Source organism: Uloborus diversus, chromosome 7 (genome assembly GCF_026930045.1).
Source record: "Uloborus diversus isolate 005 chromosome 7, Udiv.v.3.1, whole genome shotgun sequence".
Taxonomy (NCBI): Eukaryota; Metazoa; Arthropoda; class Arachnida; order Araneae; family Uloboridae; genus Uloborus; species Uloborus diversus.
In genome coordinates this window covers 141,702,666-141,715,809 of record NC_072737.1, presented here as the reverse complement: position 1 = coordinate 141,715,809, position 13,144 = coordinate 141,702,666, and the positions used below count along the sequence as shown (strand labels likewise).

General features: G+C 36.3%; 1 protein-coding gene across 1 annotated transcript in view; it reads right to left on the bottom strand.

The window, feature by feature from the left end:
- Positions 1-8,886, bottom strand: part of LOC129225877 (tripartite motif-containing protein 2-like) — a 169,677-nt gene extending 160,791 nt beyond the window's left edge. The window contains exons 1-2 of the mRNA XM_054860406.1: positions 8,648-8,886; positions 489-542 (exon numbers count right to left, since the gene is read on the bottom strand). Of these exons, the coding sequence (XP_054716381.1) occupies positions 489-542; positions 8,648-8,677 (84 nt within the window). The 5' untranslated portion in view covers positions 8,678-8,886. The remainder of the gene's footprint in view (positions 1-488; positions 543-8,647) is intronic.
- Positions 8,887-13,144: the final 4,258 nt, after the last annotated feature.

Below are 13,144 nucleotides of genomic sequence, written 5' to 3'. Positions count from 1 at the left end.
GTGTAGGACATGAACGCCACCGTCCAGGAGAAGCGGATTCCGGAGGAAGGAGGACAGTGCTCAGGAGCAGAGGAGGGGTCCCTGCAGAGGCCCCTGGTTCAAGCTGAAAATTCAGCGTAACGTCAAGGACCGCCAAGTGAGAACAATAAGCAATCGTGATTGCTCAATAATAATAAAGAAAGAACAACATTATTTTCTGTGCTAAATATTTAATTTTCTATTGAACAAAATGGGTTAAAATATGAATTCCTGAGCATCAAATGACCTCTGAGCCAAACTTGGCAAAGATCCGGTGTAGGATTTGGATAAGAAATCCTCCCTTTGTGAATTTCTGAGCATCAAAGGACCTTTGCGCCAAATTTGGCGCTGATACGACGTAAACTGTGGAGTTGTATATAGAACACACACACGCACAGCCATTTATATATATATATATACGTATATATAGATTTGGATCAATAGCAACAGCTTATTTTTTGCTTACTTACTTGATGTAGTTCCAGAACTTCATTGCAGCTTGATTGGTCCATATCGAAACATGCCTGAAAAGATTTTAAAGGTATCAATAACAATAGATAACACAAATTGTAACAAATGAAAATTTTATGAACATAAATATGAGGCAACACAGTTCAATTCCAATCTCCAATGAACTAAGTTACTTCGTCTCCATTGAAATAATAAAAGATATAACATCGTCACTCTCGTTTTTAAGCACTGCAGTTAAGGAGCCTCATTGAAATGACTATATAGTTAATACTTGAAATTTGATCCATTTTTTACAAAATTAAAGACAACAAACGTTTTAATTATTACAAAATGTGTCTCAAAACGAAATTGAAAACTTTATTTTTTATCAAACATCTGAAAAAATATTTAAACATTTAATAATTTATTACGTCTTTGAACTTTTTTTTAATTTCAAAATGTATTTTTAATAATGAAACTAAAACAAATTTCATTTAAATATTACTTTTATTATCATATTAACTGAAAGAGCATCCAACCATTTTGTGTCTTGCAGAAGCAATGTGGGGGGAAATCTCATAGTGCCATAACAACCAGAAGGGAACATCCCCCCCCCCCCCAATGCAAGACAAAATAGCTATGACCAAAACCAGAAAGCAACCTACATTTTGATTTGCTTACCAACACCTTTAAGACTGTAATCTCAGCTGCTGGTCTAGATTGAAAAGAATAATGAGCTGTCTTCAGAATCCCATCCAACCAATAAACCATCTGTGGAGTGTGTGTGGTGGACACAAGGGACTCTGGAGTATAAAAAGTCTTCAAATGCAGGGTGAGTTTAAAATAGCATACATCAATAGATAATGTTGGCCTCTTTCGCGAATACTTTACCTGAGATTTGGAAAGTCTATAAAGATTAAACGAAACTAGATCTGTACAAGGAACGCACACACAAATAAACTTCCATTCATGTAAGTAAATACAATGCGCTACAAACAAGCGTTTGTATTAAAAATACAAACACTTGACTATATTTTTAAGGCAAATTTTTCATTTCCAATAAGTGAAGTATCTTAAAAATATCTCTGAGCAAAACTAACGTTTTTGTAATCCCGAAAAAAGTATGTCATTTCCAGCATGAGTCGTTTAACATCACCAGCGAAACAGTCCAGTTTTTTACTGAATTTAAAATGACGAAATGAAGATTTTTTTTGCGGCATCAGAAAAAAAATGAAAAGGAAGAAAGTACTTAATTAATGGTATTCGCAATTCCAATAAGCGTTTGACGTCGCTACAATCTCTGACTAAAGGTGGCTGAAAGAAGTAAAACAAACAAAATACCGTAACTTTAACCTGATTTTAAGCATGGTCAACGACAATTTTTCGTCACGTTCATGGGCATTGTTTATTTATTATTCTTTTGAAAGTACATTGCACCAAACTGTCTGAAGCCTATATTTTGCCCCAAATAAAAAACGTGGGACGGGATTTTTTACTTCTTTCGGTAGTTTCGTAAATCACCGCAAGGTGGCTTCTTCCAATTCAAGAATTGCGAATAGAAACTTTTATCTATGCGAGAAAAACTTCGTACATGGAAAGGAAAAAATCGAATACAGCCGGATGAAGTAAAATGGGGAAAAACCGACGAAAAAAGAAATTTTTCTCAAAAAAAAACATAAAACATTCAGTTCAACCACTTAAACTGGAGAAAATGCAACCACTTCTGGAATCAGTAAGTCATGTTTTATGAACGTATTAAAAAAGAAGTAAAAAGAATTATGTCCATTACACGAAACGCCGTCTGAGCTAATCGTTTAATGCAGCCGCGACAAGCAGCGAACACGAATCATTTTTGCTCCAATTCTTACCAAATAACCATTTTAGAATGGAATCACTTCCTTCCTCTTAAATCCTAAAAATGGCAAAATATTTCGAAGGCGCATTTATTTGAATAAGAAACAAAAGTTAGAGTCTTAACTCTAACTCATTGCTTCTTAGTCCGAAAATGATCTCAGCTTCAGACGTCAGTTTTTAAGCTACATAGGGCTCAAATTGACGAATTTAAAAGTACGTTTGCCAATAGTAGGCTTGCCATATTTCTGAAATCTACAACTGGGAAAACGAACCTCTTCCCCCCCCCCCCCCCCCTTCAATGCGGGAATTCGAAAGGGTTCATAATCTTGCCTGGTTTTAGTTTTCTTACACGTTAATGTTTATTATTTATTTAAGTAAGAAGAAACACTTTGAATGGAGGGATAAAAACTAGGAAAATATTTACATGTACTTTCATTGGGTAGGACTTAATTTAGAAAGTCTTTTTTGATTTTAATCTTGTTGTAAAACTCTTCATAAGTTGATCCGATATTAATTTTACATGTCAATGTTACAAATGATAAAGTAATTATCCTAAGTAATCCTTCCAAGTTAATTACTTTTAGACCATTTTGATCATCTACAATCAAATTGATCGTTTACCGGAACGTGAAGTAAACCGGCCGGGACACCGGGATTTTGTCTGAAAACCGGGACGTCTGGCAAGCGTAACCCCCTCCCAATAGGACACGGCCGTAACTAGAAAAAAATTTTCGGGGACGGTTTTCATGCTTTCAAAAATTTTCATGCGGAGCTTTACGCTATTTTTGCTAATGTTCAAGTCTTCGGGTTATATCTATTATGAAAGCGTTTTATGTAATTACTAGTCGTACCCGCACGGCTTTGCCCGCAATAGAAAAAAGGTCTTTTGGCTCGCCTGTATGTTTACAAATAATGTATGGTGAATTTTCTCGCCAATTGGCTTGGGCCCATGTTACGCTTCCATGTTATGATAATTTCGTAATTTACTCGTCCATCTTATGATAATTTTGTTCTTAAAATTGGAATAGAAAAAGAACTACATCGAATTTTCGAAAAATCGCTTCGAGGTGCACACCCCCATGCTACAAACTAAGTTTGTGCTAAATTTCATAAAAATCGGCCGAACGGTCTAGGCGCTATGCGCGTCACAGAGATCCTGACAGAGATCCGGACAGAGAGACTTTCAGCTTTATTATTAGTAAAGAATATACATATGAAAGACATTTCAGTTTTGGAACAATATTTTTTGAAAATTTTTAAATATAAACGAACATTTAAATGTGAAACCGAACTTTTCGGATGACGTTTGAACCCTAAGAACCCCCCCCCCCCCCCCTTGTATACAGCCCTGCAATAGGAGAGCTGTTGGGCTTCCTGTGGTACGCGCTCTCCCGCGTAAAGTGATGGCATTCACTCAAAGTGTAGAGAGTAAAGAAAAAAACTTTCTAATTTTGGAAATCAGAATGCCTATTTTACTCTAAAACAGATCAAACATTAAAGTCGACAAAAATTGTGTTACCTCAAATTGCGTCCTTGTTCATTTAATTATACTTACGATCAACATTTTTTTATGAACGTAAACCGTTCCCTGTTGTGTCGTAAGGCAATTTTAATTTGAAAGGATTTTTTTCTTTAGCTCTCTCTAACGAACAGGCACAGCTTTTGCGTAGATTGAAGACATGTCTCTGAATTAGATAATTTTCGGTGCTTCAAAATTAAGCTTTCTGAAGTAGGTTGAAACAATGGTTTCTCTCACGCATCTCTAGTAGGCGTTACTCGAGCTGTCAGTTTCTCTTCTCCTCCCCCCCCCCCTCCCCTCTAGAGTTTTCTCCCGAACTTCAGCTATAGGAGGGTCACGCGAGTTTCAATCTCCACATTTCGTCCTGTACCAATCGATTTTGGAATTTTGTAAATTTATTTTCCTTTTTTGAGCATCCGACTCTTTAGGCGAGAGCAGTTATTCTCATTGACGATAATGCGTAGCAAGTAGCACATTTCGCTTCATAAACGTTTTAAAATCGTTGTCAACGCTATTACAACCATTTTAAAATGTTTATGAAACGTTTAAACCTTACGTGTGGTACCTGGGTTGTTTCACTTTACTAATTTAGAAAATTTTTAAAATACAACCCTTACCACACGAACAGAACCCGATTACCACTCGAATAGTGTAGTCATGGAAGAAATTAAAATAGGTAGCAATCGAAAAAGCATATTGAGACGTTCTTTCAAAGCAAAAATTATTTGCCCTCGTCCCCCCGTCATCGAGATATAAGGTCTTAAAATCTGTTGAAAGTTTAAAAAAAGCGCCCAAGTTAAAGACTTGGCCGGAAATTGAAAGTATGTACAATTTAATTAACATTAGAAGCAAGGTGCCATTGTAAAAAGGACGGATTAAAATATCAAACAATTGTGCGACCAGTCGTTGGGATTAAAAATAAAGGGGGGGGGTATCAGAAGAGGTGGGGGGGGTTAAAACTCGCAATGTTTTTATTATTTTATTATTATTATTACTATTACTACTATTTATTTATTTTTTTATTTATTTTTGAATAAATGTCTCGGTTATTTATGCTGATCTTAACTAAAAACTATTGTTTTGTTTCAACAAAAAAGTTAGTATTGAAAAAAATTCAGTTTTCCCATTCATGTGGGCATAGGGTGCAGCACATCTAAACACATTTTGGGATATGCTTGAGCACTGAAGCACCTCTGGGGAGTCGGCGAAATTTTGGCGGTCAGCCCGCCAAAGCGTCCTAAGAGCCAGCTACATGAATTTCTGTTTACAAACCTGAATTCACAATGTAAAATAAGATTTTTCCCTAAAATTAGTGAAATTTTATTCATTCTGCATGACCTTTAACTAAAAATAGGTAGCACGAAACTCAAATATACGCATTAACTTTGGAAGGAAAATAGGGATTTTAGTTGCATTTGTAATTTGAAATTTTGACTGTAGTCTCAGGTAATCAACCAACCGTGACAATCACTAGCTTTGTCAGAATTTTTGTGGGAGCGGAAGGGGGGGAGGGGTCCACTACATTTCGACTCCTGCATAAATTTGTGAGTCTCAAGCTACGGCCTCACACAATCAGATATTGCTGCCCTTAATACTGCCGCTACCCCCCCCCTCCCCCCGTTATTAATGCCGGACCAACATGCTGAACTTTAAAACCTATTTTTCGGCAAAACACTAATCAATTCTGTCTCCCATCACATTCTCTTTTTTTTTCTTTCTTTCTTTCTTGCGGGGTGGGGGGAGGGACTATGCCAACGGCAGGACTGCCAAACATGCGCACACATTTAGCATTGCTGGTATTGGGAAAATTGGGGGAGATTTGGGGGTGTTTTTGACCCCCAAACACCTTTTTTTACTGCGCCCTCGATTCCAATAGAAGATTCAGGCAGAAGACTAGCGCTAATTTCCTTTTTTTTCCCCTTAATGAAGGGGGGCAGGTATATTTATTATGATTTAAAAAACAACAAAAATACTTGCATAAAAAATAAATACTCGATGCTTCTCAAAGCCATAGGCCGTTACTGCGTAAGCCCCTCTTGATTTCGAACGTCACGATTTATCTTAGCAAATACAGAAATCGTTTGACGGGTTCGCTCTAACAGGGCTGTCCGAAGTGAGGGGGGGGGGCATGCGGGGCAATCACCTCGAGCGCCTCGAAATGAAGGGGCGCCTCGGGCGCCCCTCATTTTTACAAAACACGACGACATTCACACGAAATGAGGGGCGCCTTGCATTGCCTCTCATCGTATAAAATGCCCCGATCGCATAAAATGAGGGACGCCTTGCGGTTTGCATTTCGTATATCATAGATACATAGTCATAGACAATCAAAATAGAGGGATCATAATCTTATTACTTCTTAGGGCTCTAAAACATTCGTTTCCTTTGTATCATTGAAGTAGATACAATTTCTGAAAATATAACTGTTTCGAATCAAACAAAAGGCACTTCTCCTCTGCCTAGTTCCCACCAAATTTGCTCGAATTCTGCTCCTGCGTGCAGTGACGTAACCAGAAAAAACTTTAGGGGAGCACAATGAAAGAACAAAACTTTTTTTTTTGTTGATCGGATAGGAAAAGGGGGGGTCGGGAGGTCGGATCAAAATTTTGAAACTTTTAGTTTAAAAAACGAAATTTTAGCCCAAAAGACGTGATTATAGACCATGTTTATTAACGTTAGGGTAACAGAGGGAGCTCAGAGACTGTTTCCGATATATTTTTTTTTAAATAGATCTGAAATTGAAATCAATTCCTTCTCCCCCCTGCAAATTTTCGAAATTTAAATTTCAAAAACGCAACTTTAGACAGACTTTGAAAATTTTAAGATTTGGAGGATCTGGAGCATTTGCCTGGAAAATTTTTCAAAGTTATGGTCCAAAAAATTTAAGCAATGTTTTACATTCAGGGACTACTCTAATTAAGTTTTTTTGTAAATCGTTAAAAAAAAACCATTGCTTGTGATATTAAAGAAAGGCGGTTTGGGGATCCTCGTCCGAATATTTTCTTAAACTTAAATCTTAAAATGCAATTGCAAGGCTACATTTTGTAATATTAGGCGCAATAATTTTTCGAAATTAGAATTCGAAAAACGCAATTCTGAGCTATTTTCGATGTTGTTGAGTATTTGTGGGCAGGGGGGGAACTTACCCCCCCCCCCCACGAGAAATTAGAACTTCCTTGCTTTTAGTACTTTTTTCTTTGCAAAAATGTAAAAGCATTTCTTCTCCAGCCGTTAATGAATGAGTTGTTAAAAACGTCAAATTTTAACAATTCTAATTTGCACTAAAATTAGTTTCCATGGGGAAAATATCCTGCTAAACCATGGGGAAAATATCTGAGCCGCGCCCCCCCCCCCTTATAATTTTGCATATGGACGCCCTTGTTTGTGGACTTTTCCCAAAAACTTACAAATATTTGATGCAAAAGAATAACATCTTTCTTTTAACATATATGAAGCCTAGTATTAAGTTAGTACAAGAAAAACCAAAAAATCTTGAAAAGAGTCATTGGGTGAGTCCAGATCGAAATTTAATTTTGATGCAATTTACTTCGATAAACACATCTGCTTATAATCAGCAAATCATTTATTCGTGTTCTTAGTTTGATAAAAACGAGTAAGCAATTCAATTTTAGTTGTTGGTTTTTTATCTAGCAGGATACCATTTTACTAGATAAATATTTGGATCTTTAACATTTCTATTTTTCGGAAAGTTTTTCGGGTATTAATGTTTCACAAATAGAGAAACAGGTTAATTGCTTGTGCTTTATTTTGTATTATGCATACATCTGATTCTTCTGTTCATTAATATGTAAAAAAAAAATCAAGTATGACGCGTTCACGCGTATTTTGCACTGATGTTATAACTTTTTTTTTTCTGTGTGTATAAGAGGGGGGGGGGGGCGCCAGGAAACTTTCGCCCCGGGTGCCGTCAGTTCTTCGGACGGCCTGCTCTTTTATACCAAGATTAAAACACAGATCACTTTCTGCAGCCCCCTCCCCCTTCTAGAGAATACATGTCTATTTCCAACCCTTAATCAGAAAATGCACCTAATTTTACTTGTTTTATGGACGTAAATGGATGACTTTCACATAATATTTCCCTGGAAAATAATATGACCACATTTGTTTACATGCTGCTAAAGTTCTAGCTCTCCGTCATCACCCGTGGTCTTTTAAGAACTTGTTCTCTGGGAATAATTCAACAAATGTAAAAAGTAAAATATATAGCTATAATAGGAGGTACTCAAATAACCGCATAAAAGCAGCTTCTGTTTGAAAGTTTCAGAAGGTAATTGGAAATTTATACAGTAAATTTTCAACAACAATACAAAGTGCATTTTTTTAGTTTTCCTTTCCCGTTCTTTTATCACTAGTAGTTATAACAACAGGAAACCATCATTATATAATCCGTAGTACCCTATTAAACCGGACCTCCCATAATCCAACAGCTTTCTAGATGTACATACTGCACAAACAAAAGGGGAGTTAGCGCTATAATGTATTTTTGTTGACCGCTTTTTGTATTTATTAATGTATATTTGTAATTTTCTCGAATGCAGTTTTATATTTCACTATTCTTTTGAATTCAAAATAGTTTTTATCATGTGCAGCAGTTTGTTTGTGTACCTTGGCTCAATTAAAGGTTATTTCGTTTAATCCACACTTTCATCAATTCGAACGACCCGGATCCCCTATTATTCTGTATTAATGAGATTCCCACTGTACCTAATAAAAACACCTTCATAAAAATTCGAAACATTATACCCGGGGAAAATGTAAATGAATTAAATTTAACAAAAAACTCACTTCATCTGCATGAGCAGTGGATGCGGTCATTTTCGATCAAAGGAACACACGTCGCGTGGACCCCCAAAACAAGGGCAGATTTATTCCACACATGAGCCGTCCGATCGATAGAACGCGGGAAAAAGAATCACACACCGAGAGGGGTCAGCGTTCTCGTAGAATGTTTGGGCATCAGCATTCACACCTGACGAAAACACAGCTATGCGTCATCCGAAGCCGCGTTAGCACACGGTGTCACGCGTGGTGCGCTTTTACTTTCTGCAGGGATAAACAGAAGCTTTTAATGCATACGAGCAATGCACGATGGCATCTGTAGTACCGAACGCCGCTTGGAAAAGGTTGTCGGAATGATACAGACAGTTGGCGGTTTTATCGTTTCTCGCCAAGCTCAAGAGATGAATGAAATTTTTTTACTACTATTTCGTTCTTTCGAATGGATTTTTTTCCTCAAAGCAATAGTAGTGAAAGAAAAATGGAATATAGCAGGCCCGGCTCATGGGGTAGGCAGGGGTGCCCATCCCCTAGGGGCAAGGGCGCACCCCCTCAATATCGCGGGAACCTCCCCGCAAATGAGAAAAATACCCCTCAAAACAACCCCCCTAAAAATTTCAATGACGCGCAGTCTGCGCCATGACCCGCCCCCCTAGGTAGGCCCCACTGTGTAGGCGATCTATGCCACCGCCTAGGGTGGCAGATTTCAGGGCCAACAAATTTCATGGTGGCAAAATGTAAGAAGGCAAAAAAAAAAACTCCAAATTTGATCCTAAGTTATTTTCGTTTGCCACTCAAATTGCCACAATAGGTGAGAGTATGCTCGATGATTTAAGAAAAAAAGTATCAAGACCATGGCGAGGCCCTTGTCAATATCGCCAGGGGCGGTTAAACTACTAGAAACGGCCCTGAATATAGAGAAGCGAGTTTTTACACGAAAATTACGGGTGTACAAGAGGGGGGGGGGGAGCAAGATCATCATTTAGAGAGTCAGACGCAGGACCAATGACAGGCAATGTTATCCTTGTCGAAAACTAGGGAGGGGCCAGTCATGGGATCGGAGTCGTATAATTTTAAAAGTTATTAAAAACTTTTAAACTTTTAAAAGTTATTAAAAGTTAGAGTTGTATAATTTTAAAAGAGGGGGCCCTGTGACCAAACTGAAAAGAGACCAGCCTTGGCTCTTAGCGGCCCTGGTCAGACGAGGCAAGTGCCCTATCCTATCCCTCGGCCAGTGCCGGATCTACGATTTTTCTGAGCTGGAGCATAAACTTAGAAATTGCCGCCCTTACCCATCTTTCTTCAAAATTTTGTGTCGTGTTTACACGAAAAAATATGTATAGAAATTAGGGTGAGTCTGCCGCCCTCCAGAAGTTGCTTCACTGAGCTTACCCCCCCTCCCTCCCCCCCATAAATCCGCCACTGCACTCGACTTTGAAAAGTAATGTTGTAACATGAAAATTGTCTCGCTTTTTGTTGTTTTCTAATGAGTACGCATTGAATATCCCTTGTCCCCTGTAAAATTATTGAGATGACGGGCCTGGGAGGGGGGGGGGGGATTTTGAAACCTTTTGATCTGTTTTTGGCAGGTCTCGTTCTTGGTGATCCGTACTTGAGAGGGTGTGCCATCTGTGGGGGGAGGGGGCGCATCCCCACAAAAATAGTTTTGGTGATAGTGATAGGACTTGTAAAGGCTAGGCAGTTGACAACAAAAATCACAATTATAATGAATGAAGTTTGCGATGTCCCCCCCCCCCCCATTTTATAAATGCAATTTTTATTTTAAATGATATTCTGATAAAGATCATAAAATAAAATGTGCACCACTGGATTTTTAGTTAAAATAAGCAGACTTCTCTAAGCTCAAGTATCACTCGAAATGTGAGTTGAATAAATTACTTAGCTTTTAAATAAGCTTGGAACTATTCTACGAAAAAATGCTCCAAAATGTTTTTAAAAAAAAATAATTTTTTGGAAAAGGAAAAAAAAACGTAGGACATCTTTGATAACGCACACTATCAAAAGATGTTATTAATGTTTAAGTGTGCCAAAGAACTTTAGAATTACACTATTTAAAAAAATATGCAACAAACAGAAAGAAAAAATGTTATAAAATAAAAACAAGTTAATGAAACCCAAAGGAGTCTTCACAGGTGGTTGAACAGAGGTGACACACAGGGACACCGCGAACTTAAATGAGGGGGGGGGGGACAGCTCTCAATTCCCGAATGGAACCACAATTTTGCAGAATGATAAAATGCAGGTGTTCAAACATACATCGAATGAAAAGGGACATTCGGGCATTAAAAAATTGTAACTATGTTTCAAATTTGCCGAATCATCAGACAAAATTTGCCGAAGAAGTTCCAGGAAGTCACAGTGACCTGTCATGACCTGCCATCGGGGCGCTCCCGATGTTATGCCACGCAAAATGAAAGGAAGAAGGAAAACATCAATTCGTTTTCAAAAATTCGTGAACGTCCCTAACTTGAGTTAAAAAGTTTTATGTTTGTCACAAGACAGTGACGCAGTTAGAAAAATTTTCTAGAAAGGGTTTGCAAAATTAAAAGTAATTGCTTTTTTTCCCTTTCATTTCCAATGTGAAAATATTATTCAACATATTTATTCAAAAAATTTATATGCCTGAGTATTTATATTCGATATTCATCTCTATTATTTGCTTGAAAATAATTAATAATTCGTATTGATAATTTGCAATGACTATGAATAATTAAAATGAAGAATGAGAGGGGGGAGCACAGTATCAGTAGAAGGCTGCTATAATAGAAAATATAGCCGGAAACTGCATTTTGTGATAAAATCATGAAACTTGGCATGCATGTAGACAATGTCCTTACAAACATTTTTAGAAGGGGAGACATTTCAAAATCCCCCCCCCCCCAAAGCCCCCCCCTGGCGACCATTTTTGGTCAAAAATCCAAAACTACTTTTACTTTTTAGTTTTAGAAAAAAACCCACTGTATCTTCTTTTGTGAGTTCTATTATACATACTTAAGTGTAAAAAGCCATCAAAATATCTTTTTACCTCCTAATTTTCATAATAGTTTCAAAAACTTTGCTTTTTTTAAACGAAACTTTAACTAACTAAAGTCTTGAACATTTCTGGAGGGGTTGTTTGATAAATGTTTTTTTTTAAGTGTATTTTAAAGCATTATGTTAAAAAAATTAGTTCATTCATAGTAGAACCCAATAATCCGAACACCAGAGATCCGAAACATTTGAAAATCCGATGTTTTAAAATTCACTGATAAAAACTGATTACAAAACTAAGAATAAAACTAGAAATAAAAAAACATAAACAAAGCTAGTAATTTTTTCAAAACTTGAAACAAACATTGGAATTGCTATTTAAGAATGAATACAATACCTTGATTAGTTAGAACGAAATCAATTTTTATTGTCGGCAAAAAATTAATAATTTTAATTTTTTTTCTTTTCTCATTAAATTATTTGAAGCATTTGTTCTATGTCTTAATCATCGGCAAAAAAAATAAATAATTAATGAAATAAAAAAAGAAAAAGAAAACACTTTTGTCGCAATTTTTTTGGAAGTTTCACTCACATTCTGCTGTTTTATAAGTCATATTTGCACTAACAAAACGAGGGGAGGGGTGGGGCACGGATATTTTTGTTCAAAGAACTCTAAAATTTATTATTAAAAGCATTAAAACAAATTTTAAGTTCTTTCTCATTAGACGACTTGAAGCGTTTGTTCGATGTTTTAAACGATGTAAGAGGAATAAATTATTAATTACTGCAATAAGAAGTTTTAGTGCCATGTTAATTAAAGCTAACAATATTGTTATTATTACTAAAATTGTTATACATTGAAATATATCTCACTATTACTAAAACTACAACAAATCTGTGTAAGTACAACTATTATACAGAAGGTAATTTAAAACGTTTGAATTTACAAATAATTTACACAGATACATAGTAGATTCCATTGTAGTATTTGCACATCGATGTGCAGATAAGTTCCTTTCTGAAGCTTCCTCAAGTTATTTGAGAGCAGTTGTTTTTTACACATGCATAACATAAATTCGCTTTAAACATTTGAAACTATTGACAAACTCAAACAAACAAAAACCGTGCTTCTCATCAATTACTGTAAACCCCAATCATGAATTTAAATTCAGGCTAAATTTTTAGGTATACTGCCCCATTGATATCTATACCTTGATAAGCACTAAATAAGTTGCCTAAGGGCTTCATCTGCGGGTGATAAGTTAATCATTGATCTTTGTTTGCTGGTGGTAAAACATTTTCTAGCTTTCATTTACAGACGGAAGTTACGTGAAAACGAGTAGCAAAGATTCGCTAAGATATTTAAAAAATTTTTTAATCAGGTATGTTTTTTTTTTTTTTTTTTTTTTTTTTTTTTTTTTTTTTTTTTTTTTTTTTTTTTTTTTTTTTTGAGGTTGGGATAGTTATAAAAATGCATCAATCAAGATAGTCTTTCACATCGTCACTTTTCTCCGA